The 27,083-nt window shown below is 38.1% G+C and overlaps 1 protein-coding gene across 2 annotated transcripts in view; it reads right to left on the bottom strand.

The window, feature by feature from the left end:
* The window catches only part of Dally (division abnormally delayed protein), a 279,160-nt gene that overhangs the window by 130,987 nt on the left and 121,090 nt on the right, over positions 1-27,083 (bottom strand). For both annotated transcript variants that reach the window (XM_076807204.1, XM_076807203.1), the window contains one exon: positions 1,890-2,460. In XM_076807204.1, the coding sequence (XP_076663319.1) occupies positions 1,890-2,460 (571 nt within the window). The remainder of the gene's footprint in view (positions 1-1,889; positions 2,461-27,083) is intronic.

Genomic DNA, 27,083 nt, shown 5'->3' with positions numbered 1-27,083 from the left:
GAAAATAAATTGTTACCCACCACGAATTTGGTGAAAGTTTGTTTTTGTTTATAAGTTCCGAAATTGGATAACGTGTTCCTTTAGTTACCAATAATTATCCAATACTTCGCTGCGCGATACTTGAAAACATTTAATATTTAGATTTATCGCCTCAGTGTTTGGATATTCGACTAACAATAAGGAACACTTAAAGTTTCGAGGGAAGTGTCGTATTTTTTGACACTTCGATGCAAATTGGCAGTGTAAATTTACTAAAGAGGTATTGCTTATTATCATTCGTTACAACGTTGCTGCGCGTGGGGAAATTGAAAAATTTAAATATAGCCCGTAGGTGCAGATGACCAGACGACCTAGGTATTTCTATGAACGTCGGTAAGTACGGGAGAGAACGAGTCATGAGAGACGAAAGTGAAAGTAAGTAAAATTAGCGCTGAATATAGAGCGAGTAGTTAGCGACAAAAGGGACAAGCGGTGCGAGAAGATTTATACTCATTTTCCTCAGCGTTGCAATCTGCCAATTCGAAGAGGCACCTACAGTGACTCGCATTAATATTCGGACACTTTTTAAAATCGCATAACTTTTTTAGAATTGGTCCAAACGATTCGACTTTTTTTTGAGAAGCTAGAAGGATTAGTTTGCTAAATGACGTATTTGGTCGTTTTGAAAAAAAATGTATTTGATCGGAATAGCGAAAAGAATAGTCAAGGTCGATTTTTGAACTTTTCTTTGTGAGCTTGTAATGAAAATTCAAAAAAAAAACGTGTCCGAATATTAATGCGAGTCACTGTACATAAGCTATGATTTCGTGATAATTTCAGATGATTTTGTCAACAGTTCTACGACAAAATTCTAACTACTTTTAAAGTGTGTTTGAAAATTTATTTTGCAGGTACCAAATAGCGGAAATCATTAAAACAACAAAAAGTTACTTAAGTAAATCGGGAGCCCACATAATTAAAAAGAAAGGACGGTTTAATGATTATTTTATGCAGGGAATTAAACGTGCATGATCATTTTATGCAAGGAGTTAAACGTGGCACGACATTTTATTCCGCGCTCGGGTAAAGTTTGAATTAATTTCACGGTAATGGAGGAGTTCGTTTTAAAAGCATAGATGACCTGCGCCGTTAAATTTGACCTGACGGTGAGTAAATGAAATTGCAGTGAACGTCGTTTAAAGATAAACAGCCAATGTCTAAACGAACGGATTAGCATGCACTCCGTTTTGCATTAAACAATTATAGCTATTAATTAAATTGTGTTTAATGTGAAATTGTTATGCGGGGTTACCTAGTATGAATTATAAAACTTTCAATCTGTTTAACGCAAAAAAAAACAGAGTTTCAAAATGGAACGATATAATTTTTATCCGAATAAAAATAAAATCCCAAGATATTCCTTCAACACTTTTCTTTAAAACCTCATGATCTCCAAATGCAGCAATGGCTTTCAAACCCGCGAAACTTTACAAAGCACCTCGATAAAATTGTAAAATTATTAAAACCTACAAATATGGCACCAACTGGTGAAAATAAAATAAAGTGAAACACGAAAGAAGTTCATTCCTCATTCGTACGAAAGGAGTAAACGATGCAATAGGTCGTGCAATACATTTGGTACGGGCAGAACGAGTTAATTCGTCCATAATTATTTTTAAATATATAACATTAAATATACCGGGAAAAGTTTTATCGAAAAGTGAGCCGGTAGCAGGTTAAAGGATTCCCACGCCCTTGATCTCTACCGTTTCCAAAGCCGCCGGTACGATTCCCAAAGGGTGCGTCAACCATTAAAGTGTTTAATGCGATTAAAAATGAAGGAAGACCATGGCGAGCAGATGAGCTGGCGAGGTTAACGTAATTACAAGGTCTGGATGCTTTGTGCTCACCTCATGACATTAGTGCAGAATCCGCTGCAGGGGCGAACAGCGGGTCCGATGCCCCTACACCTGGGACAATAGGTCATCCTGAGCAGGGCGCTGTAACAGGCTTCCTGCTGGGGGCTGGTGCCAGAAAACAGCACGCTGTCAGATCTGTCCAGGACCGTTTTGCCAAGCGTCAATGCCTGCACCAGCACCCGTGTCGCCTCCAAGCTTTTGCTGACCGATTTGGACACCTGGTTCGGTATGTCCCCGAACGGCTGTATCTCGTCCATCGTCTTGTACAGGCAGGTCTTGAACGTCTCCGTGAAGTCCTGCTCGGTCATGTGGGGGTTCACGGCGTTGTGATAGGCGATCGGGAACAGCTTGGTGAAGAACTCGATGAAGCGGTTTTGAAGCATGTCACGTATGAGGGGCTGCTGCAAGGTGTCCGGCGTGTTGCTCGGTGACACGTAATCAACCATCGCCTGGTACAATGCTTTTATCGAGGGCTTACTCAAAACCGCCATCGTGCGGTACACTTGCTCGAAGAGGGTTAAGGTTTTGTTCTCCGACTGTCTGGCGAGCATTGTCACGGTCTCTGCAAGCAAAAACATCGTCATTGCGATTAAGTGCACTGCACGGCAATATTCTGTCGCGGAAAGAATGCGGCAAGACGAGTTCGAGGCACGAAAGTGCCGCGGGAAATGATAATTTTTTTTTTAATCTAATCCCCCCCGCATTCTCTGCGTGAAAGCTGCTTCTCTTTTTTAGTTTACAACAGTCCAGTGAATAATCTCGCTGCGTGGGTCTTAGGATCGTATATACGGGAGAACGATTAGGAGTAAAGTATATCCTGCATTGCTGCAAAATATTAACCCTTAACTGGTATCCTGGGGTCGCTCGTGACCCCAAGCACCCAAAGTTCGATGTACAATTTTCAGTTGTTGGTAAACTGAATTTCTAATTAATTTTATAATAATAGTTTAACTATCTACGCTTCTATTATTTTCTACGTTACCTAAGAAGAAAATATTCACAGTGGTTGCTCTAGTGTCGACTTTAAAAATTTCTGTGTCCTTTTTTATTTGGCGTCTGCCACGACCCCAGTATACCAGTCACGTTTGCCAAAAACAGTATACCAGTTAAGGGTTAAGACGTTCCCATGCCGCGGTAATTTTACGCGAACGAAAATTTCGTAGTTATCGCAAGGGCATATCGATCGTAAAAGTATCACGGTAACAAAGTTCCTCGAAGTAGCTGGAAATTACAAGGGTGAGAAGACTTTATCGTTAGTGCAACAGCGCGTAGATCGTGAAGGCGAGGCAGTAACGCTAACGAGAACATTTGCTAAAGTAATCGAGACTCATTGGGGTGGAATATATTATTGGTAGTGCGAGGGGGCGCGAAGGTGGTAGAACAATTGCAACGCAAGACAGTAAACATAAAAATCATCCTTCATGCCCAGTTCTATCAAAGAGGAGATTATAATAAGAGGCGTCACTCCGGGCGGAACCTTTGAAGTCCTTACTTGACCTTGGCATTTAAATTGGTCGTCTATTCGAGCGGGATATTCAAATCGACTAAATGTACCTTACCGCAATTTGCTGATTATTGCCGAAGCTTACCGTGGTTCACCGATCATTGCCGAATGGGCATTTAAATTGCTTGTCTAGTGATTTCCCTAGTTTAGGGGAGACCGGGGCAAAATGAACCTCGGGGTAAAATGAGCTTTCTTAATTTATTCTTTAACAATAGAATATATTTACAAATTGTGGTGACGTAATAAATTTGTGTAATACGACAATGATAATTATGCACATTCAGATCTCGAAAAGTGGAAATTCATTTGAAAAATTAAAAATGAAGTTTTAGAGACATCCAATTGGTTTTCTTTTCAATTTAGCTTTTTGGATAAATGTGTTATTTTAACTCCAATTTTTTTCTGCGTGTTTATAACAGGCTTAGAAACATACATGTACGCGCGTTTGAGAAAACATTAATCCTAACATTATTAAATAATTAATTTTCCACTGAGTACACATTCGGGGAAAGTGACCGGGGTAAACTGAGCTGCAAAGAAAAGATGCGCGAGTGATGTGCGCAATAACCTAACCTATCAGCTAGCTGGGAAAACACGCGGCGTGATAGAACAGAATCTAATCTAAAAAAAAAATGAAAAATCTGCCACAGTTTTTGACAACCACGCTTTAAAAAAAAAAAAACAGAAACTGACGTGCTACACACGTTATCCCAGCGCAAGGGGTATTTTAATTACCTATATCCTTAATTAATACCGGTATTTTATTTTAGCTCACTTTATCCCATATATGGGGTAAACTGGTCGTTTTGGCATTTTCTTTTCAAGTTGAATTTTAATACACTTTAAGTATACTTTAAGTATTGCTGTTCCTCATTTATCAATAGTAATGTTCAAATTATATTATAAATCCATTTCCACACATTTTTATCGAGAGGGAAAAATTTTATTCGACTTCAAACTTCTTTCGCGTCACTTTGCCCCTGTCTCCCCTATGTCTGTCCTTGTCGAGTGACGCCTCTTATTATATCTCCTCTCTGGTTCTATTTCGACTTGATGCACCGTTGGTTGGTAACGATTATCAAGATAGCAGTGCCTTTAAGTATGTCGATAAGTTCTGTTTTTGCTAGTGACATTTTCGTACTGTCATTTCATACTACTCATCCTTTAGGTGCTATGGGCGCACATATGCGTCCGGTCAGTGCACTCAGTGAATGCGAGGAACGCTCAAAGGCGTTTAGACACTGCGATTAGGAGATACAACTAGAGATGTTTCGCACGCAGTGTGCGCTGAGCGTTCAAATTGTTAACAGTACTTAAAAGGTTAAGTGTCATCCTAAAAGTACTTGTTAGCTACATACACTTCTTGCGCTGATGCGATAATGAATTTCTCCTTGAAACACACAATCGACGGGCAAATTGAATTTATGTATAACCAGCTTTACTACTCGGCATCGTCAGAAATTTAAATTCTGATTTTATAAAAAAAATTCATAATTTTTTGTGAAAATGGTCACATTCATCTGGATTAGTCAGGCATAATGAGCTGAGGCATATTTATCGTTCGAAAGTTTTTAGGCGACAAACACACAAACATATAAAAGCTTTCTGCTTTATACATTAAGATAAAAAGCTTATAATGGGATTGAATTCTGGAAAAATAATGTTTTTATCCGAAATTCTTTATGCAGGTTACTTGCATGAGAACCATAAAACCTTGCTTTTTTTCGGTACCTTTTACGATTTCCCAAATGTGCACGATAATATGAAAATCTATAATTTGTTGACCCACGTCACTGCTGGAGTAAAAACTGAATACAGATTTTTAAAAATTGTCGAGTTCCCAATCTTCCCTTCCAGTCAATTCCCCCACTCAGGAATGCAAATTTGTTAGCGGAACTTGCTATGCCACGTACAATACAAAGAAAAAGTTAAAATCATCTCTCAATAATTCTGATACACGAAAATTGCTGAAAACTACTGAAACTTTCGAATCCCTTACTAGACAAATACCTAGATTCACGCATCACAATCTACGTAGGTCCACTCTACAGAGAATGTGACCAGAGAATAGAATTCAGGCAGCCAAGCTTCACCTAGCCCAGGGCTGACAACATTTTAGGGCTACACACGGATGTTTGAATTCCAATTGTTTTTCCGGTACAGTGGTTTCATAGACCATCCCGATGATTCTGGTAGCCAACAGGAAAATCCGGTAAAAACACTATCCAAACATCGAGAGGCCACGGTTGGATCTGACAGTGAAAATAAATACATAGGTATCACCGCATTACCGCTAGCCATAGAGAAATAATGGACTCGGCCAGGAACGGTGTAAACTGAGGGAGGACCATCTCGCAGCCTTCAGACGATGACTAAGAACAAATTGTCCCTCGCACAGCGGGGCCAAGCAACATTCCCTTCGTCCTCTTCCTCCTTGATAGGGGGCCCGCGGCTCGAAATACCGCACGAAAGAGGAAATCGAAGGCAAAAGGGGAATAATAGAACGGGCCGGAGGAACGCAAAAGGAGGAACAGAAGCGGCGCGGAGAGGGATAGCAAGAGGACCGAACGGAACACCGTGGGGAAACGAAAGAGCGCCACGAGAGAGGAGCAACGTCGCAATATTTGCTATCCTGATCTAACTCGATCCGTCGGGGTCCTCCGAGCGCCTCTTCTCATTCCCATCGCCTTCCTCTAACTTCATCTTCGTCCGCTCGGAGACTTCTTTCACCTACGTACGAATTCGCCGCGCATCTATCGTCCTCCTTGCTCTCCCGCCTGCTCATCCCTGTGGCACTTGAGGCTGCCCCGCGCGGCACGGAGGAAAGAGCTTCGGCATTCCTCTCGCCGGTCATTTTATTTTAGCGCCACCGTGTGGGAGAGAGCTGCTTTGTCTCTCTCCCTCTGCCGTTCTCACGGCCACCCGCCGTCTTCCTCCAAGTCCCTACGTCTGGTTCCCTCGTTGGATTCTGCGTCCACGAAGGCCTCTCTTTCCATCCGTTTCGCGGGCCTGTTCGTGCGAGGCCGATGGACGACTGATGGCGGTGTGTGCTTGCACGCTGCCCAATGGTGGCCACGCTCAGGAGGGCGGAGGGGGTGCAAAAGGTGCGTGGGAACTGTACCACGCGGCCTCGTCGCTGGGCCAGGATCGGTTCAACGAAATTTCAACCGCTTTCTTCTGTACCACCGGTGAAAAGAACTGCCTTTCGGCTCGAGAGCATACGCGTGCTTGTTTGTTATCGGGAACGGCTTGCCACTTTGCCGCGAGACACGCGTGTGCCTGCACTTACTTGATTCAAGATCGAAAATGAATTAGAGAAGTTTGCAGGAATGTGTACTTAGTTGATGTTCGTTTACTGCAAGAAAACGTCGCGAGTAAACAGTTCCTGTTTGAAATATTTAATCCATGTCTGGTTAAGAGGGAATTGAGTATGAGAAGGTTGTAGTTGGAAAGCAGCTTCGCTTTGAAGGCATGTGAACTCTCTTGATTTTCCATTTGTATGACTGAATGGACGATGGAAGAAACGTGGGGTTGGTGATGAACTAGATGGGAGATGCGGCATGTGATCTAGTATCGAAGCATTACTATTAGGTAGCAACCGAAGGTCTTCTGTGAGCTGTTTTTTCTTTCTTTATTGTGACTATATGGTATTTAGTAGGAACAGAAAATAGTTATCGTAGCTTTATAGAGCAAGTCCATCAGGCTACCCACACAGCACACGACGACGTTCCAAAGACGTCCATTTTATGTCTGTTTTAGGTCTGAACGACTGAATGTCGTAAATATTTTTCTACGAAAAAATACCACATGTTCTTTAAATGCTGCTCTCTTAAGTGCAAAAAGTTCTGTAAAAATATATGCTTCCGCTTTTTCAAAAAAAAATCACAAACATTCGCCTCTTTTCGATCGCTTGACTAGGTATAACCCCTTAAGACGTCTCGATTTGTAACATTAGGTCGTTCAGAAGACGTATATGAGCCGTTCGTGGTACGTACAAGACGTCTTGAAGATGTCTCTAAGACGTCTGTGTGCTGTGTGGGTTGATATATATATTTTATTTTATTAAAATATATTTTACTAAAATACAAATTGTATTTGGATAAAAGCGGTATAGAATAATTGGCAAATTTACGTACAAGGAAACGTTAGAAACTTGTTCTTCATGTTGTTTGACGATAAATCTAACAGTGCCTACGAAAAAAATTTTGTTCCAACATTTTAATCGTCATTTCAAAATCACCATTTATTTTAGTGCCACGAGAGTATCATATTAAGAAAAGAAAAGTAGCAAATCTAAAACCAGCTTGTAGTTTGCAGTGTTCTCTCTTGAATATATGTAACCAAATTATGAATGAAAATTGCATTAATAAATATTCGTCGGCGTGCATGATAATAGATGATTCGGTCATGGCAACGTGTGTAAGCGCGCACTGTGAAGAAGTAATTAGAAAACAAAGCAAGAAATAACAAAAGGAAGAAAGTAGGGTGTAAAGTACAATAAAGGAACAAATAGGCAATAAAATAATAGGATAATAAAAGCGGAATAAATTCTGGTAGCAAATAAAGTAAGAGAGTAGATAAAGGAAAACAGGGGTTTGAAAGTCGAGGTAAATAGAACAAAAGGATTCCAATAGAATATAACCAAAGTGACAGAGGAAAAGAGCTCAAGGGGAAGACCACTAAAGCATATAACAAAGAGTAAGATAGCAGCAAAGGACGAAAGACAGGCAACACTGAGCATAAGCAAAGACAATACAGGCAACAACAAAAGAAATGTAGAAACAGAGTCCGGTATAACAACGATGTTAACCCAGTTGATACATAAGATAGATGAGAAGATGTCGAGTGAAATGAGAAATATGAAAGAAGAATTAAAAGAAGTAAGAAAGGAAAACAGACCTAATAGACGTAATAAGCGAGATATCAAGCTTAAGAGAAAAAATAAAGGAGAAGGAAGTAAGATGGGCAGAGGAAAGGACGAAGCTGGAGAAAAGAATTGCGATATTGGAAGAAACCGAGGAAAATAGAAGGAGGGGGGAGAGCAAGATTAATATTATTATCAAAGGGCTGCAAATAAAGGATGGAGTAGAAGAAGAAACTAGGAGATTTTTAAAGGATATGCTAAGAGTGGAAGTGGAACTAGACTATATACAAGAGATAAAAACAAAGAATAATAAACAATTAATAAAAGACAGGCTAGCAGACAGAAGATTCATTGATGAGGATGTAACGCCGGAGCAGAAAGAAATACAGAAGGAAATAGTTTCATATATGCAGCAACGCAAAGAGAACAAAGGAAAAGGATTGAGATAGGATACCAAAAGGTTCATACAGATAATATGATATGGAAAAAAAGGATTGGGACTAGTTAAAAATATATTGTTTCGGTAGTAAGGAAGAAAAATCCAAGAAGAGCAAGGAGAGAGCAAACAGAATAGAATTGATATCTTGGAATAATCATGGACTGACGAACCTTCATAAGTTAGATATACACAGAAGATTATACGGAACATTTAAGAAACAGTGCAATAATATGTTTAAGTGAAACATTTAAAACTGAAGCGTTGACATACATTTTAAAAAAAATGGACAAGCTTAAAGCTTGTAATTAATCAATTTCTAATTATTTCTTCAAGAACTGATTAAATTTGTTGTTTAAAAAAATTCTATAATACTATCAAGTGCTTTATAAAATATAATGAAGTAGGGGAGACCGGGGCTAGTTGATACGTTTTTCAGTTTTCAAAGTTTTTCATTTTTGTTTGAATTAATTATTTGAAAACAAATATGCTAAAATATACTTTGGTCCTTCCTCTTTGATATATGGTAAATGAAAAGTTGAGAAAATGCATACAAAATGAATGAAAAAATGTTATTTGGACGATCAATTTGTATGTATCAAAACTATTTACTTTTTCTCTATATAAACGAAAACAGTTAAAAAACGATTGTTAACGTCAATGTACACACACACGTATGCTGGATTGTAGGAAAGAATTGAACAACAATCTTCGCATATCTTGCTCAAACGGAGCTACATATATACGGTGTCGAGATAATTCGTCTGTATCAACTTGCCCCTGTATCAGCTACCCCCGGTCTCCCCTAATGCTTTTTGCCGGTTCTTCATATTCCTAACTACTAAGCAATTATTTCATGCAGCACTTGTTTGGGAACACCCTGTATAACGGAATATATATATAGACGTACATACTGTGGTGTCCGAATATTAATGATGGCAACTGTACATATTATGTTCACCCTAATAAACTCGTGACTGTTATATTAACAAGCGTATGTACATGCGTATACTAATGTTACAATTACAGTCGATTTAGATACATGCACGCTATGTCCGTTCTACATTTCGTATTTAGAGAAGTACAACAACAGAACGGGAGTTTGCTGGCCCACATGAATAACAAAGGAATGCACAGACGCAACAGCTTAGAATGTAGTTGAAAATTTCCCGTGGAAACTAACCCTACTTGAATAATTAAGAGCCTACAATTAAGGGAGGATTATAAAGAAAATAAGTGAATACGAAGGTTGAAAGAAGTTCGGTATACTTGACAAAAAATATTTTCACTGAATATTAAGATATGCTAATTAGATATACTACAACAGCAGTAACATCCGAAATGAAAAATTTCTGACCGCACTGGAAAGGAAATTATAACTTCGTTGAATAATGTGTTGTAAAGGGAGAGATTAATTCAAATTGCTAATTAGCTGCGAAAAGAATAGAGTTCTTAATAGAACTGTTTAAGGATAATCAACTTTTAATTAACATTGTAACAGCTTTTACTTCAGGACTTGTTAAACAGCGCACTCTTTCGCGAGATGAAGCAAGAGAGAGCAGCACAAATTGCACAAAGGAAATCTGTAAGGTACATTTGAATCCAGATTTACGGTTCAAAAGTTTGTACATCGATTTCATGGAACAAATTTTGCATTTTGGATTAAATTATCAGTTAGAATTTTATCATGCCAAAGGAAATAAAATACCAACAATGATGATTGATGAGAGAGGGAGGTACTTACTACGACCACGCTATACAAGTGCTCGGAATATTATTCACTATCAAAAAAAAATTAAAAAAGCGATACATAAAAACTGTTCATAGCAAAAAACATGTTTACATGACTCGAAGTATAATATAGCTAACAATAAGTACCTACATAATATATTGTAAACAATTATCTTGATACAAAATGAATAATTAATATGGGTGATCCTTATTTCATTGCAAAATATCGGTTCAATGATACCGGTTAAGTACTGTTTATACAAATGAGACATATTTTTCACAGATTAACGATGATATCGTTTTTTTGCATAGTTAATAGACACGCACAACAAAAACAACGTAAGAAACTATGTCAATTATAAAAATAAAATTACCGTTGCCTGCGTTATAACATTCTTTTTGCTATTGTCATTATTAAATATGTATAATGATAAACGGTCTTACGCTAATATGTGTTGTATATTTAATGCAAGAAAACAAGGTTTTAATGGTATCTTGTTTGGGTGCGTTTTAGTATTCGTTAATTATTATTTAGAATTCACAATATAAGAAAAACAAATTGTTCTCCCTGTGCCGTAGGTAGAGACTATAAAAAGAGACGTCGCAAAACATCCGGTGAACAAATACGCGTTGAAAGAAAACGTTTTTCATGATTTAAGAATTTAGAGAACCTTTTCGTATTCTCAGAAATCCTGAGATTTCCTGAACTTTTCAAGAAATTCAAGGCTGATTGCGGTCTTGCACATCATGCAAAAATAATAAAATAATTAGAAGTACATATACAAGGGGTAGGGTTTATACAAAAACTGACTTTTGAAAAACCCGGTTTTCAAGTTCCACGATTCCCAAATACCGATTTTCGAATTTTCACAAAAGAAATATAATTAAAATAGTAAATAAATACTTGTACTTATTTTTAAAAAATTCAGTTTCCTTAATATTGTGGAATTACAAAAATATAACAAAATAAAATATACTCAATCTATAAAGAACCAAATAAAAAAAATTATAATAATTAAAATCCGTATAAAATATAAATCTTTTAAAAGGTGGTACCCAATTATAAATCTTTATTCCATTTAGTATTTTTTTTCTGAAAATATGAACTTATGAAGAGTAGTTTTACAGTAAACTGTCAGTTACCTACTACAATATGCTTGTGTCCGAGGCGATTTCAAGTCAAAACCTTAACGTTTTTAATTAACTAATTAATTCAATTCTGCATATTAATTCTAGTATATAAAACCGGGTTTTTAAATTTAAAACCGGTTTTCGAATTTCACAAATTTATAAATAAAAACCGGGTTTTAAACCCGGTTTTTTTAAACCGACAAACCCTAATGAGGGGGTGCGATTATTATTACTGTTCCAATATATCTAAAACAAAGGCACACGTGAAAGTTATTAGGGCAAGTATTGCAAAGTAAAAAGATAACCATCATCTGACGATAACTATTTCTATGTGGAGAGAAATGCTGTTGAAATAGGCGACCATTCCTACTCTCGCAATAGTAACCCCTTTGCTCGTATTCGTCATCTCCACCCTGTTATAAGGAACAAAGAAGCATTTCGAAGCAATTAAATGCACAAATGAGATTTTCATATCTGAAAACCGTCATAATTCCAACAATACAATCACTCTTCCAATTCTTAATATCTCGACAACATTGAAGTGACAATAATATCCACAGGCGCCTTGCGCGTGACTGCAAGCTGCTGCATCCTTATTAAAAAAAAAAAATCCGGGAGCACGTAGCGGTTTTAACATTTATCGGGCAAAAGTTCACGTTAACCGCAGATTGAAAGGCCAAAAGACTATCGTGTGTTTTCGAGCTGAACTCCAACGATCAGGTGTAGATGAAGATACGGCAAGGTGTATCTCGAAAGTGTGCAAACGTAGGCCACGGAACCTTCACATTTTGTCATCCAGGCGAAGTGGCGTTTTTATAATGAGTCGAGTGCAGCGGTGGAGTTTAATTATGCGCGGATAGGCAAAATAGAAAGAAAGAGGAACCGCTTCGAGAGGTTGGCGAAGGGCACTTCTCCATTTCAAGTGGCTCCAACCTCCAAAGAGCTGCGAGCACATCCACTCGACGAGAAGAGAATGATCATTACCGAAATAGTCTGCGGCCTCGTAACAGCAGACTCGATCGCGATTAATACTAGGATAATTAATTACCCATTATCATAGCCCGGCGAGAATCTAATTTCCAGCGCCATTATGGCTCACTCTGCAGTACGCTCAACGAGATTAAAATTAATCGGATTACACGGCGCGGGTTACTTTGACAATTTTCGCTCACTTGTGAACTATTCGGAATGGTTCCTCGGTGCCTCGTGGCTTCAATGGCATTAATTACTCGGCAGAGAAATATTTTCGAGTCTTGTACAACGATAGGTGAATATATCGTTTCAATTAAGGGGCCATTCCGGTTTACGCGCCGATAAATTAAGCGATTGTCCGCAATTTATTGCGGAGAAAAGAAGTATAGTAATGGTATAAAACCTTTTCTCTATTTATTAGACTACATTTCTAGAGTAAGTAAAGAACATAAAAACAATAAAATTAATGTTTTTAAAATGCTTTTTAAAGCGGTCTTGATGATGTGTTTGAAAAGCGATGCCTTGCTGGTGCAGGTGATTCCTGCTGTTAGACTTATCAGAACCAGAAATCCATAAGGATTCTTGACCAGTATGGCTGCCGCTATCGCCCGAACTACAATTAATGATTTACCTTCAAAATTAACACGATGGCGGACAAAAATAGCGAAAACAAAAAACCTGGAAAACATTTAACACGCTATTTTGTTAAATTTGAAGATAAATCATAATTCCACGCCCTAATTTTCAGTTAAATTGTATCTAATGGAGATTCGAGCTTTCCTTTTATGATAAATCATAAGGAGAATCAATATCATTCATAGCCATCATTCACTATTAAGGGGGAAGCCCTTCTTGGGAATATTTTTTCTAAGAAACTGTTAAGCGGATTTTTTCCAAACTTTCAGGGTATTTTAGTTCACATTCCATGAATATTAGGAGCTAAAAATCTACAGAGTTGTTGTTCAGATATAATATTTTGAGAAAAAAAATAGTTTATAAGTTGGCTTTGGAGGAAAGGAATTTAGTTCGAATATAGAAGGTACAGAACGTCAAAATTAGCTTACGGGTGGCTCACACCCAGAGTGTCAACGAAGGGTTGAGTCACTAACGTCCGAAAAGTATGCTGCATGTATCCCTGGGACCTAGACGTACCATCGAAAGAATTAAGGGTACTACATACCAACTTTGCCCCTTGCTACTTTTACGAGACATCACTGCACCCCCACCAAACACTGTGCATGACCGAAAACTTCGATAGAGGGAAGCGAAGACGCTTGACCCGCGACACGAAAAAACATTCCGAACTCGGGGTGGAAATGCGTTTTCCGTGGAGCATCAAAAATAGAACGGGCCAGACTGAAACCTAGAGACTAGGTTGCTGAGGCAACGACACGCGCGAACATGACTTTCGTTCCGTCCTTGTTTTTCTCCCTTTTCCATCGTTCTTCGTCCGTTCTAGCGGCCTCCGGTTCTACTCGGTCCCCGCTACCGGCTCGGCTTTACCCTCCGCGCCGTGTGAAATTACTATATGCTCGCCGTTGAATATAGTCAGCGCCGGCTATACATCCGACTGTAAAGTTATACTGCAGGAAAATCGCGCGGAGATGCATAGGTGCACTTGCGATGCAGCGAGTGGCTAGGTGCCTATGCCCGGGCTCCTCCCGCCCTTCTCCTCTCTTCCGCGATGCTTAGGGTTAGGTTGGCCACTGTTATAAACGTTCCCGCGTGCGTATTTACGTACGGGACTAAGTTCGCCGATCTGCACGATGCGCCGTGGAATTTTCTCACAATGGGCACTGCGCGAGGGTCGGTTCACCGATTTGGCTGCAATTCTCTATGTAGTTGGTCCGTGGCGTACACAGGTATATAGCAGAGATCGGCAAACAATTATTTGAAATAAAAATTTGTGTACGAAATTTATTAAAATATATATATATATATATTTGAAATAAAAATTTGTGTACGAACTTTATTTAAAAAAAATATATTTTAAATAAAAATTTGTGTACGAAACTTATTAAAAGAAAAATTATTTGAAATAAAAATTTGTGTACGAAATTTATTTAAAAAAAAAATTATTTGAAATAAAAATTTGTGTACGAAATTTATTAAAAAAAAATTATTTGAAATAAAAATTTGCGTACGAAATTTATTAAAAAAATATATATATATATATTTGAAATAAAAATTTGTGTACGAAACTTATTAAAAAAAAATATTTGAAATAAAAATTTGTGTACGAGATTTATTTAAAAAATAATAATAGAAGTAAAAATTTGTGTACGAAATTTATTTAAAAAAAAATAATAGAAATAAAAATTTGTGTACGAAATTTATTAAAAAAAATAATTATTTGAAATAAAAATTTGTGTATGAAATTTATTAAAAAAAAGAAGAATTATTTGAAATAAAAATTTGTCTACGAAATTTATTAAAAAAAAAATTATTTGAAATAAAAATTTCGTACACACATTTTTATTTCAAATAATTGTTTGCCCATCTCTGGTGTATAGTAATACGTTGAATGCATCGCGCGCAATATTTAGTATTTCGAGAGAAAATTAGCTTCAGAGCTCCATCTCTTCCACGTCTTATATTGCTGCTTGGCACTGATAGTAACGCAACTCCAAAACTGTCAATTTAAACAAATTACTTATATGATGAGTAGCTACTCAACTATTATTCGAATGCAACTTTTAAACCGCTTTTCCCGTCAAATTTACATTTTGTGAGTTATGCCACTATTAATGCCAAGCAACGATGTATGAATCTACGTGCAAAGACGAGAATAATTTATGTAACTGGTCGTAGAAACAATTGAAAGTTAACTGTGCGTGTAAGTATGTCTGTAAGCTGCTGCAGACTTTGCAGCTCAACAGCTGCCACTGCAATTTAATTATCGTTTCGTTTTTATGTATGTACACATATTGGGGCTCTGAGGAAAGCAAGACTTTGGATGTGCTTGGTTTGTAAACTTTTGAATTGTGAGGTCCATGAATTTAATAGATTATTGTACATGTTGTGCAATAAGTTTGTGCGAAATTTGAACCAAATTGGTGACTAGAAGCTCGTGTACAGTCCTTGTCAGAGGTGAGAAGTTCGAATCGTGTTTCCCCTGTCCTTGTTTCCAACCAGACCACACTGCTACACCTAGAGTTCTCCCGTCCCGAGCCGTTAATACAGCCGCGATGCACGTTGTTTCACGTGTAATTCTTTGAATTGTCTGCTTCTTCACGGAAATTAGAGGAAGGTTTATACAATCTGGTAAGATATGGAGTTTAAATGAGAAACTCGTTCCCTGTTTGTTTCTTCTGTCCTAAGATAAGTGTCCAAACTAACCCCCAAATTTGTAAAATAATAGCGGAAAGATTTTACCAGTTATCACATAAAATTTCATGACGCGATTAATACGTGACAATAAAAACTGTTAGAAAGAAATAATTTTCAGTTACGTTTGAAAACAAATCGTGTCTGACAAAAATATCAAAGTTATCCGTAGCTTTTTAAACGAATCCACTCGATCTTCGGTTTCTTAATTCTCAATAAATGAGTGACGATAAAAATCTTTAAAAATTATGGAATAATTGCAAAATTAAGAAAAAAAATGTGGCATATGCAAATTTACTCTGAAACTTACGGCCAATAGAACGTTAAGTGTCCCTACTTGTGGACAGCCTTGGTTACTGGTGAAACTTTTAATAATCTTTTCGCGAACAAAGGAAAATTTCAGCTGAAATTGTATGACCAATATGAACTTTTTAAAGCTGTGAATATTTTTTTTCCAACATCCAGTTCACTCTGTATAAAAAAAGGGGAAGAGATATGGCCGATTACTTACTTTGTACGTTTTACGCAGCACTCCGCGGAATTTCTCGTAATTTACTGTTACACGCCCCACGCTATCATTTATCTAAATATAGATAAGGCCTATTCTCTTGGAGTGTAAAGTCGTGTGGCGCGAAATTCATGGTGAAACGCGACGTAACAAGGATAGAAGCCAGTGAAGCCTCGGTTCACAAACCTGCCTGTACAGGACGATCCAGAAAAGAGGTGTACGAATCTAGGGGCATATGCCACTTACAAACGTAGTTGAAAATGTCTGGTCAACAGACGTCCACAAATATACCTTGACAGAAATATAGATAATATAGGCACCTATTGCTTTTTTGAAAATTAATTATACAGAAATTAGTTTGCAGTAGTTTCCTTTCTCGGTCATGTTCTTGACCTCCAGAGCTACTAACTCTGAATCTCGTTTTACAGGACCACTATTCCTTACTTTTTAATTTCGTCGTCTCAAATTCATGCTATGAAAAGTTTAAATACAATGGTAAGCTGGAAATCTTTTAAAGTATATGTCATTTACTGCTATCGAAGATTTGAAACATATATTGGAATAAAAGGTGGATATATAGTACACATTTAGTAAAAAATTGATCGGTAAATAACTTTTTTCTGTCTATTTTTATGTATTTGTTATGACAGGTGATTATTCAAATAAAAGTTTTACCTTACTGCTTATTTACTCCATTTCTTTATTTTAGTTGTAGTATTATTTGAGTAATAATGTATTTAATCATTAGATTACTTTAATATTACTTATTTTATTCGGAATTTAAGTATTAGCATTAACTTGCTCCAGAAGGGTACAAATTTATTCTGTATATAGTAGAAATTCTGTTCCAAAACCAGTGATATCTAACAGCATTTATTTGGTAAAATATTCGGCTTCTTTCTTCAGGTCCAACTGAAAACTATTTTCTTTTGCTGCTACGAGTCAATGAGCTAAATGAGTCTACAAGTACTTACATTATCTGATAAGATGTTCTTGTACCAAATAGTTTCAACAGTTAATTGTTTAGAACAAATATCTTTTATCACATAAGGAAAGAATTACTACTCGTTACCTTGTATTATTATTTAAAATAATAAGATACTCGGCGAACAAGTCATTTGGAACTAATGTATTTATCAAACAAAATTTTGAAATTTATTTTCCAATTATTTATCTATTCTTATAAAAAAATTTAAAACATATGATTTCGGCGCACAGTTTCGGTCAATTAAAAGAATAAAAGCTAATTTGCAAATATAAGAATTCTTATATTTGCAAATTAGCTTTTATTCTTTTATTTCTTATATTTGCAAATTAGCTTTTATTCTTTTAATTGGCCGAAACGGTGCGCCGAAATCATGTTTTAAATTTTTTAAAAAAATTTTACGGTCGAAATTCCAACTTCATTATTTATCTATTCTATTCGTCACTGTGGTTCCAAATAAAAAGTGCTGAAACCTGCTTTCAGGATGGCTTGTGGACCTATGTTGAGTCGACACTTTTCGTTCACTTCCATGCGCGCTGTGCCTCCAAATTCTTCGACCTCTTTTTTAAACCACCCTGTAGATTCGCCGCCGAGGCTAACTTTATCGGCCGACCAACCCCTCCGCCCTTTCTCAATGCAAATCCGAAAATTATCCGGTTAGTATTTTACCTCGTCGCCGATCCCTGGACGAGCAGCGTGGCGGCAAATGCGAATAGAAAAATGCAGGGGGTACATTCGGAATGCGGATTTGCGTTTAACTGTATTATCATACGTTTAAATAAATTCCGGGGAACATATAGGGCCCCGCGGGCGTAGCGCTCAGCGATTCAGCTAGGTATTAGACAAGGCTCGTATTCTCCTGCAAATTCGGCATTTGGCTACACTTGCTGCAGCGTTTTCGATATTATCCGAAATTCACTGAAACGAGATACTTTAATATTCCACGCGCATATTTTAGTTTCAAATTAATCCCTCCGTCGGGGAATATTAGCTTTCTTTGGAAGGGAGTTACGATAGAGTACCTAGCTCACGGTGGAAATAAATTTACAATGTAATACTCCACTTAGGAATATCAAATTCTTGCCAGATAATGGATGATATTTTCTGTAAGGCACATGATGTGCAACTGGGCCTTTGAAAACGGCAACGATGCGAGGTGAACATTATAGAGAGGTGATGTCTCTAATCACACGTGATTATTTGTGAGTTATAATTCGGTAACTACTTTACAGGAATGCAGGAAAAAAACACAATGTTTATTAAAAGTCTATCTTGCAACATGGGAATTGAGGCCCTACCTAAGTGTTACTCTGGTGGAAGCTGATTTTATTTGATTTTGAGAAAGTAAAGCCGGGAATCCACCGGGAAGCTAAGCTAAGCTATGCTATGCGATGCTATGTTTTAACGTGATTCATCCTTCACCGAGTGCCACTATCACTTTATCCATTAGATTTAAGTGACATTCTAAAAGAGCGCTGTTTTTCTCAAGAAAAACATATCTACTATCTCGGAACGTCACACGAATTCAAGCTCCTCAAAATCATCACAAAAAAAAATCTGTTCTGATCAAATTTACCAACAGATTCGCAAATAAACGAATTTTATTAGAAAAATAACGTGCTCCTCCTTAAACCTTGTAGGCCGATGATTTCGTAAATTACAGCCGAATAAACCGTAAGAAAATGGAAAAAGGAAATCTAAATGCAGATATTCATCAGCGGATTCTATTGATCTTATGAAAATAAATGAGAACGACTAAACAAAACTCGATCTATCTCGTTGTGCGTCGCGGAGCAAAAGTTCAACTAAGAACATTAGTAGGCATTTTCGAAAATTGCGCCTCGAAACAAGCGTTCCCGCGCGTGGGTCTGATTATAGGCACATATAGAATGGCGTGGATAGAGATATACGGCGGGGCGTAAAGTTGCGTGGCGCGAATTTCGCGGGGAAACGCGATCCAACGAGATTAGATACATCCCCAATCCCCCTTTGGATTGCTTCGGGTCGGAGTGGACCGCATTGTCGCCCATATATTCGCATATGGAGCAGGCTAACTTCACCGTAGCTGACAGAGGCCCCGAGGGCCTCGATGATGTAAATGCGGAAATCTGATACTATTCTTCTTTCTCCTTCGGGCGCGAAATTTCCAGCAGAAGAGTGGTTGCTTCGCGAACGTCCTTGGTGCGATCAATTCGAATCCATTCAGGCAGAATTTACCGCCCGCTGCTCGAAATTCTTCGGCGGTGTAAAACGGTCTCTCTAACGAAATCGAATATCCACATGGGCAAGTTCGTAAATCATTGCCAGACTTTTGTGGAATTTGATGAAACCTGTCCGAAGAGTTAACCGTGTAGGAGAAAAGGAACTCTAGGCTATCAAAATCCCTGAGCTTGTGATAGTGGCCACTATTGGTGTCTGCAATCGCTTTTATGGAAGCTCAATTGCGCAGACATTAGTAAATTTTAATACGCGATATTATATACATATTTACTCTTCTTATATAGCTCGAGCTACGAAACATCGAATTTATCAAATCTCTTGCTCACTTTGACTTACTTAAATATTTAAAGACAGTGAACCTACCTCTGAAATTTCACTGAAAAAGTTGCTGTTTGAGGTGTGTCAACCTACTTAAATAGTACTGTAGCTACTAGGATGTGTCAATTTTGTGAATAAATTTAAGATTTTTTAAAATTTTACAATGACCACTGACATAGTAATGCTGTTTTTGATCCCGAATCTTAAACTATCTTCAGAAATTGATTTGAGTGAGATTTAGTTACTTCAAATCACAGTTGAGAAAAGTGAAAATTAAGTAAGATTTAACTGCAAATTACATACTCATGTGCTGCTTAAAGTGAGCCTTGCTTACGTAAAACCATGAAAATGAAAATAAAAATGTGTGGGAATTAGTATTTATTAGTATTTATTCACATGAAAATGTATGGAAATGGGTACTTATTAACTATAGCAACAGATCTAGCCATATGTCATCTATATAGTAAATTTAATGCTATTTAACAAAGTCCACCAAAGAAGTGATATCTTCTTTGCTTCTGTTGCGGTTCATAAGCTCAATTAGTAATTTTATTTTAATAATTTTAGTAATTTTCGTATTTTTCTATAATTTCAAATGCAATTCTAACTAGGTAAATAATGTGCTACACAAAATTTAAAGGTAATTTTAAACCTGAAATTGTACGTTTTTTCCACTAGTCGTTTTTAAAATTAAAACATTGAAAAAATGGGCACACACTAATAGGTACAGTAATTTAGTGTAACTCTTGAAAGTGTACAATTTTAGCGAATGGAAACAAAAGTTCCCCGCAAATCTCCATTATTATTCCATTGAATGCCTGATTACAGAGTAATTAACATTTGCAAATGGAAAATCGAAAATCCACCTTAAGGGGGTATACCCCTTTGAACCCTCGGAAAATGTGTACATGTTGTGGATTTTTTTACAAGTCAACGGCTTGATGAAGATTTCCCGTTTTTTACTATCTTTACATAGTATTATGAACTACTTTAAAAAAAAAGTTTCAGTTAAAAAACTATTGTCTTTCGGAAGTTATGCATACATATCCGAAAGTCGCTCGATTTTAGACGACTAAACGGTGGGCCTAAAAACTCGCGCTACGTTCAACCAATTCACTTCCAATTTTGCATGCAGGATCGTAATAAGATTCCACATCGTCCAACGAGGGCTTTTTTTATTCCGATTCTCCGTTTATTATTTATAAAGAAAAAAGGTGGCCTTTTCTCTCAGAAAAATGTAACTTTACCTTTGATCTCTCACCATTCCTTTATTTTTCCAAATTTTCAAAATCGGCCCCGTTGGACGATAGCTATTGACATACTTTATAAGAAGATTTTATTGTTTTTCATTACAGACACGACATACAGCTATTTCCAGGCCCACCGTTTAGCCGTCTAAAATCGCGAGACTTTCGGATATGTATGCATAACTTCCGAAAAACAATAGTTTTGTAACTGAAACTTTTTTTTAAAGTAGTTCACAATACTATGCAAAGATAGTAAAAAACCGAGAAATCTTCATCGAGCCGTTGACTTGTAAAAAAATCCACAAAATGCACACATTTTCCGGGGGTTCCAGCGGGTATACCCCCTTAAGTAGCTACTGCGCATCAAGATATATCGATCTGAATTTTCGGTCTTCTTCTTAAGAATATATTCAAGAAGACGCGCCTCATTTGGCCTCGTTATCGCATCGCCCATCCACGCACGAGAAGCATTACAATAAAAAGAGAAGCTGCCGTCATCTCTCTCGCGATTAACAGTTCCATTAAACTTTTAACCGCGGCGTTGCACAAAGCTCTTTTGCGCCGGAGAATAATTATCCACCGTTGCGAAAATGTCTTCGCGGCGATCCGCGATGGCCATTACAGCTTTCTCCGTCCGACGGCGCGGCGGAGAGGGCGAAATCGGGCAAAGAAACGACGCGATAGACATCGGGGAAACAGCAATGAAGATAGAACCGGCCGAGTGAAAAAGTGGCGCTGGCATTGTGAGAACGAAGAAATAAGAGAAAGATGGCCCCGTAAGCTACCGACGACACGGGTCATCTTGCTTATCTCGGGCTTAACCAGCCGTTTAGCTCTGTTGCACACGTACGGGGGCACGTACACAAGTAACGCGGAGGACTGGCTCACCCAACGTTTCACTACGGCTGTACGTGTTACTTGATCGCGCCAGTCGCGCTGCCACCCACGTAAAGTGCCTAGAGCCTCGTAGAATTGTACCGGTATCAAGGATTATCCTTGGGCAGACGTGGAATTGAAAAGGAGCCACGACCACCGCCAGGGACGCTTTGCAGATTATGGGATATAATTGTGCTCCTCGAGAATCGTTGAACACCCATCCAGCTGTTTTTTTCGCCCCATTCGGTTCGCAGCAACTGGATGAACGGGGGAGAACCGCGCGGGGTTTCTTACGGTCAACGATTCATCCCGATCGCGTTCTTCGTGAGGAGTCTCGAGTATAAGAATTCTGATACAATCCGCGGTATTATGAATGCCTAAAGGGTTTGGGGTGAAACAATTTTCTGGGTCATGATATGTGAGATGTACAGGGTGAGTGATTATGAGGAGAATAGCGGAGTATAGGGTGATTCCTTATGCAAAAATAAATCGGAAGTGTATGATAAAATTGTTTGATACGAGCCTTCGTTCTTTTTATTTTTTGAGAGAGAGAAGATCGACTTTGAAAATTCGTGGGGTACGCGACCACTTGACTAAAGATTAGCTGAATGTATCGGTGAATGTGTCACAACTGCGAATGAAATAAATTCTTTTGCAGAGATTGATAGTGAGAAAACTTTCCTTTCGAATGGTGCTTTGTTTTCAAGAAAATCGAGTTTGAAAATCCATCGAGTACCCTAGGTACGCCTGCATTTGCCAATAAATCCGTTCCATCTTGAAAGCTGGGGTAGGTAGGCATACCTTCGTATATCTTCGTATTCTTGTTTGCTGGCATCGAATCTACTTGAAATTACAGCTTTTCGGATGAGACATTGGGGCGCACCAGTGGATCAGATATCGAAAAATTACTGGTCTATTTCGTTTGTAAATTGTCGTTTCGTAATGTTTTATCAAGGGGTGAACGCAGACACCAGTGACTCGGGTGTTAGAAGGAAGAACTGGCAATGAAGCACAATGGCTGAGCAGTCGCCATTACATAATGTAGACTAAGGGCGAATTCATAAATTTCATTAGGGTAGGTTTCCATATACGCGACTGGACGCATCGTCGAGAATTTCAAAGTCGATTTTCTCGAAAATGAAGCGCGATATCAAAAAATTGTATTCCTTTTCCTCGACTTGTTTACTTGTTATAAGTAGAAAAGGAAGAGTAACTTTTTTTGATATCGCGCTTGATTTTCGAGAAAATCGACTTTGAAGTTCATGACGTTCCGTCCAGTCGCGTACAGGGAAACCTACCTTAATGAAAATCACGAGCGATTTGGGTGTAAGTGGAATTCGGTTTAAATAAATTAAATAGATTTCCCTACATCTTATGAAGATTTTTGCAGTACTATGTAATTATATGTCGCCAATAGGAAAATAATGAGTCTTCGGTACTTAAATTGTTAGAAAGAGTTTTCCTACTTCCCTAGCAATAATACAGTACACTAATATTAGAACCGAGAATGGTACAAAACAAAATCAACCCAGATCTTTATATCATAAACCACTACTTTTAAGTTCCATAAGTTAAAGTCCTTCTGGAGCTTACTCACTTCCACCAACGAGCACATCATTTCTCGATAGCCAATAAGATTAAATGAAAGCCGGAAACGCGAACAATTTTCCATGCTTTCAACAGCCACGATAATTCCAATTTGTTGACATTAAATGAAGCTCGCCCTCGAGATAAAGCTTGATCATTGTTTCCTCTGGAGCGAGTCGGGTTTTCTGCTCGTTACATTGATTACGCAAATGTCTTGATTATCGCGCGGCCAATAATGGTCAATATTGGTCCACCATTTCGCATGTACAATCGTGCGCGCATTAATGTCTGGTTTTAGGAGGAAATTTCGAGTCGACATGGAGAATCGCGTGAGCGTACAATTTGCAGGGTGTTTCTGAATTATGGGTATAGGCGTAACAGGCCAGCAGTGCTCTTAAAGAGAAACAGAAATGGTTTAACGAACGTCCATCGAAGAACTAAACGTTTCTTAATGGTTCTTAATGGTATCTGGTTGTTGACTGCTTATTTTTATATAAACTCCAACAGTACGACTCACTTACAAGGGGAGGACACCATGTGGTAGACACCGATTTTGATGGGCCTTGGCACGATGAATCTGTGTCGAAAATAATTAAATAGGGGTCCGAGCGTTTCTGCCAATGGGCCTTAATAATAGAGATATTTACGTGGAAATTATTAAAAATTTCATAGTGGCCGCGGGGTTTTAGTGGGTAAAAATCCCACGCTACCCTGGCCCCCGCGGGAGATTCCCTTCTGGATGCGTCGGGGTGCTTTTTGAAGATGCCTCCACTACTCGTCGCAGTCAAAAATTTCGATCTGCTCGAAGTATATTCAGGCCGCCCGAAAAAATTCGGATACTCGGTTCTCTTCGAGCCGCCCGAAAAATTTCGAGTACTCGGTTCTCTTCGAGCCGCTCGAAAAAATTCGAGTAGGTACTCGATTTTTACGGGTACTCGGCTCGCTTGTTCCGAGTACTCGAACAGCTCTAGGGCCAACCACCCTCGCGCCGGCCCTAGTCTAGTACTTATGTAATATGAACTAGACGTACTTACATACGTCGACAACATTTTTCGTACATAATCACCTGCAGACCCTAATAGTACGATGTTGATATTTCAACCCGAGACACCCTGTATAGTAAACGCATCGATAGGCGAAACGCGCGAATGCATGCTTTCCATCGTTGGCACCTGCTCTCATGAATCTATCAATTGTTTTTGTTACCATCTGTTACATTAGCACAACAGCATCGCAATGACAGCTAACCCGGCGGCGATATATCTTCGACAGATAATATAATTTATAATCGTAAAATGTTCATGCATACATTGCTCTTGGCTACGGAATTACACGCGATCAAACGTAGGATCGTTCAGAGAGATTTGTGATAAAATCGTTTATGGGGAGGCCGGGGCAGATTGTAACACCGGGTAAATTGTAACATAAGTAAAATCTTTTGAACGACAAATCTGGTAACCCGCAGCATCCGAGAGCTGCTTGACGATATCAACGCCGTCGGTTTTAGTGGCACAAACAAGCGTTATGTATTCAATTTGTGGTTCTAGCCCACACTTTTATTTCAATTAACCGTCATTAGAAACCGTTTGAATTTTTGCTTTTTTTTTGTCGCAAACCAATCAGTACACTATTGGTTTATTATGTGTACGCATTTTGGTAAGTTGATGTTTAAAAATTCAAGCTCGGGGTAAATTGTAACATGCTACTAGTTACTCCGCTCTAAATGGTGATAAAGCAAGCTGTTTGCTGACACACCAGATAAAGATGCTGCAGACGCACAAGAGAACAATCGAGAATCCAAAAAGTATAAAGAAAAGTATAAAGACAAAAGTAAAGAAAACGAAAAAGAAGATTTTGATAGGATCAGATGAATAAGCAATTATTGTTTAACTCGTGTATATCAAATGTTTAATAATGATGTGTATTTTCATTTATATTTTTTAGAAATGTTTAATTTTGTTCATATTTTTATTTAAATGAGTAAAATAGATGTGGTACAATTTACCCCGGGACTGGGGCACATTGTAACAAAGGTTCAGATTTGTTTAAAATGAAGCTTGATGGCTAAGTGTCCAAGATTTTGTCACGTACTTTCACGCAATTAGTTCACCACACATGTAAGTAGTAAATCACGCAAATTATTTCCTGACTGAGGAAAACACTTTCGAGAAAAAATTGTGAAAACTTTTTTTGTTACAATCTGCCCCGGTCTCCCCTATGCGATATAGCTTATCGCCCATTTTCTTAATATTCTCGACGGGCTTCGATAAGATGTAAATTTAGCAAGAATTCGTTCGAAAATAAGTAGGCATACGTATGTTATTGTGACTGCTTATCAAAAATGCGTCTCTGTTTCATATGTTATTTAACATTTCACAGATAAACTGCCTTGCCAACAACGCTTACCAAAACTATCCACCTCGTTCCGTCAGAACGTGGTACCTATGTAAATGATTTTTTTGTTTGCAGTAACTGCCTAAATTGTTACCAGCTAGAAAGTTGAATCCATCACTCATTGGCAATACATATTTTACATAGAAATTTCGTGATTGTTAAATAACTTTTTAAGAAAACATTCTTAATTTTTTTTAGAGATTTCTTAAGATTTCTCAAGATTTTCGTGTTCTGCACAGCTTTGCCGCATTTTCATACCGATAATCTCTGGACAGTATCGAAAGTACATTGCGAACCTCCCCAAATGTCTACTTTGAAAATGAGTCATGTACTAACGAGAATTTTAATTTGTATATTTTCTACTATATCATGTCATGAAAAATTCTGCAAATTCAAATCATCGATGAATTCTAAAATTTAAGGCCTGGTCGGCACCCTTTCCTGTTGTCCGACTGCAACAATCTTTTTCAATGACTATTTTTTTATGAAATGGAACCATATTTGGGGATGGAAGCAAAAGAAATCGCAGATTGGAAATAAGTGCCGCTGCTAAAGCGATTGCGGTCCTGACCAACTTGATGAAGTATTTTTTCAAACCTTCCGCCACACAAATACTAATTAAAAAATACTCTGTATAAAGGTATTACACTTCACACGCTTCTCAAAGACCTCGTCCATTTTTTTTTAAGGACCACCTTAAATATAACTATTTTCCATTTCCTATCAAATTCCTACCAGACGTCTCCTTGATACGTATTTCCTTTAAACATGAAAATCACAACGGTATGCACCAACCCACGAAGCGAGGGATTTATCGTGATCTCGAAGAGAGCGACGCGAGCCTCGACTTTCTGAGGATACTTATCCGCGCCTTCGAGCGCCGCGGATCACTTCAATGGATACTTCTTCCCGCTCGGGGACAACAGATCCGCGAGGATCATTAGAGATAAGAGCAGACCATTGTCCGCTTATAAACGTGACTCGTATGAGATGGCAGAATAGGCACGCCGTGACAAAAGGGACAGGGAGAGAGAGAGAGAGCTGGAAAAGAAGACAGGAGCCTCGATTCTTTTTTCCATTCCCTA

The sequence above is a fragment of the Andrena cerasifolii genome, chromosome 2 (assembly GCF_050908995.1).
Source record: "Andrena cerasifolii isolate SP2316 chromosome 2, iyAndCera1_principal, whole genome shotgun sequence".
In the NCBI taxonomy this organism is placed as follows: Eukaryota; Metazoa; Arthropoda; class Insecta; order Hymenoptera; family Andrenidae; genus Andrena; species Andrena cerasifolii.
Note: the sequence above shows the minus strand (reverse complement) of the source record. Positions and strands in the feature narration are given on the sequence as shown.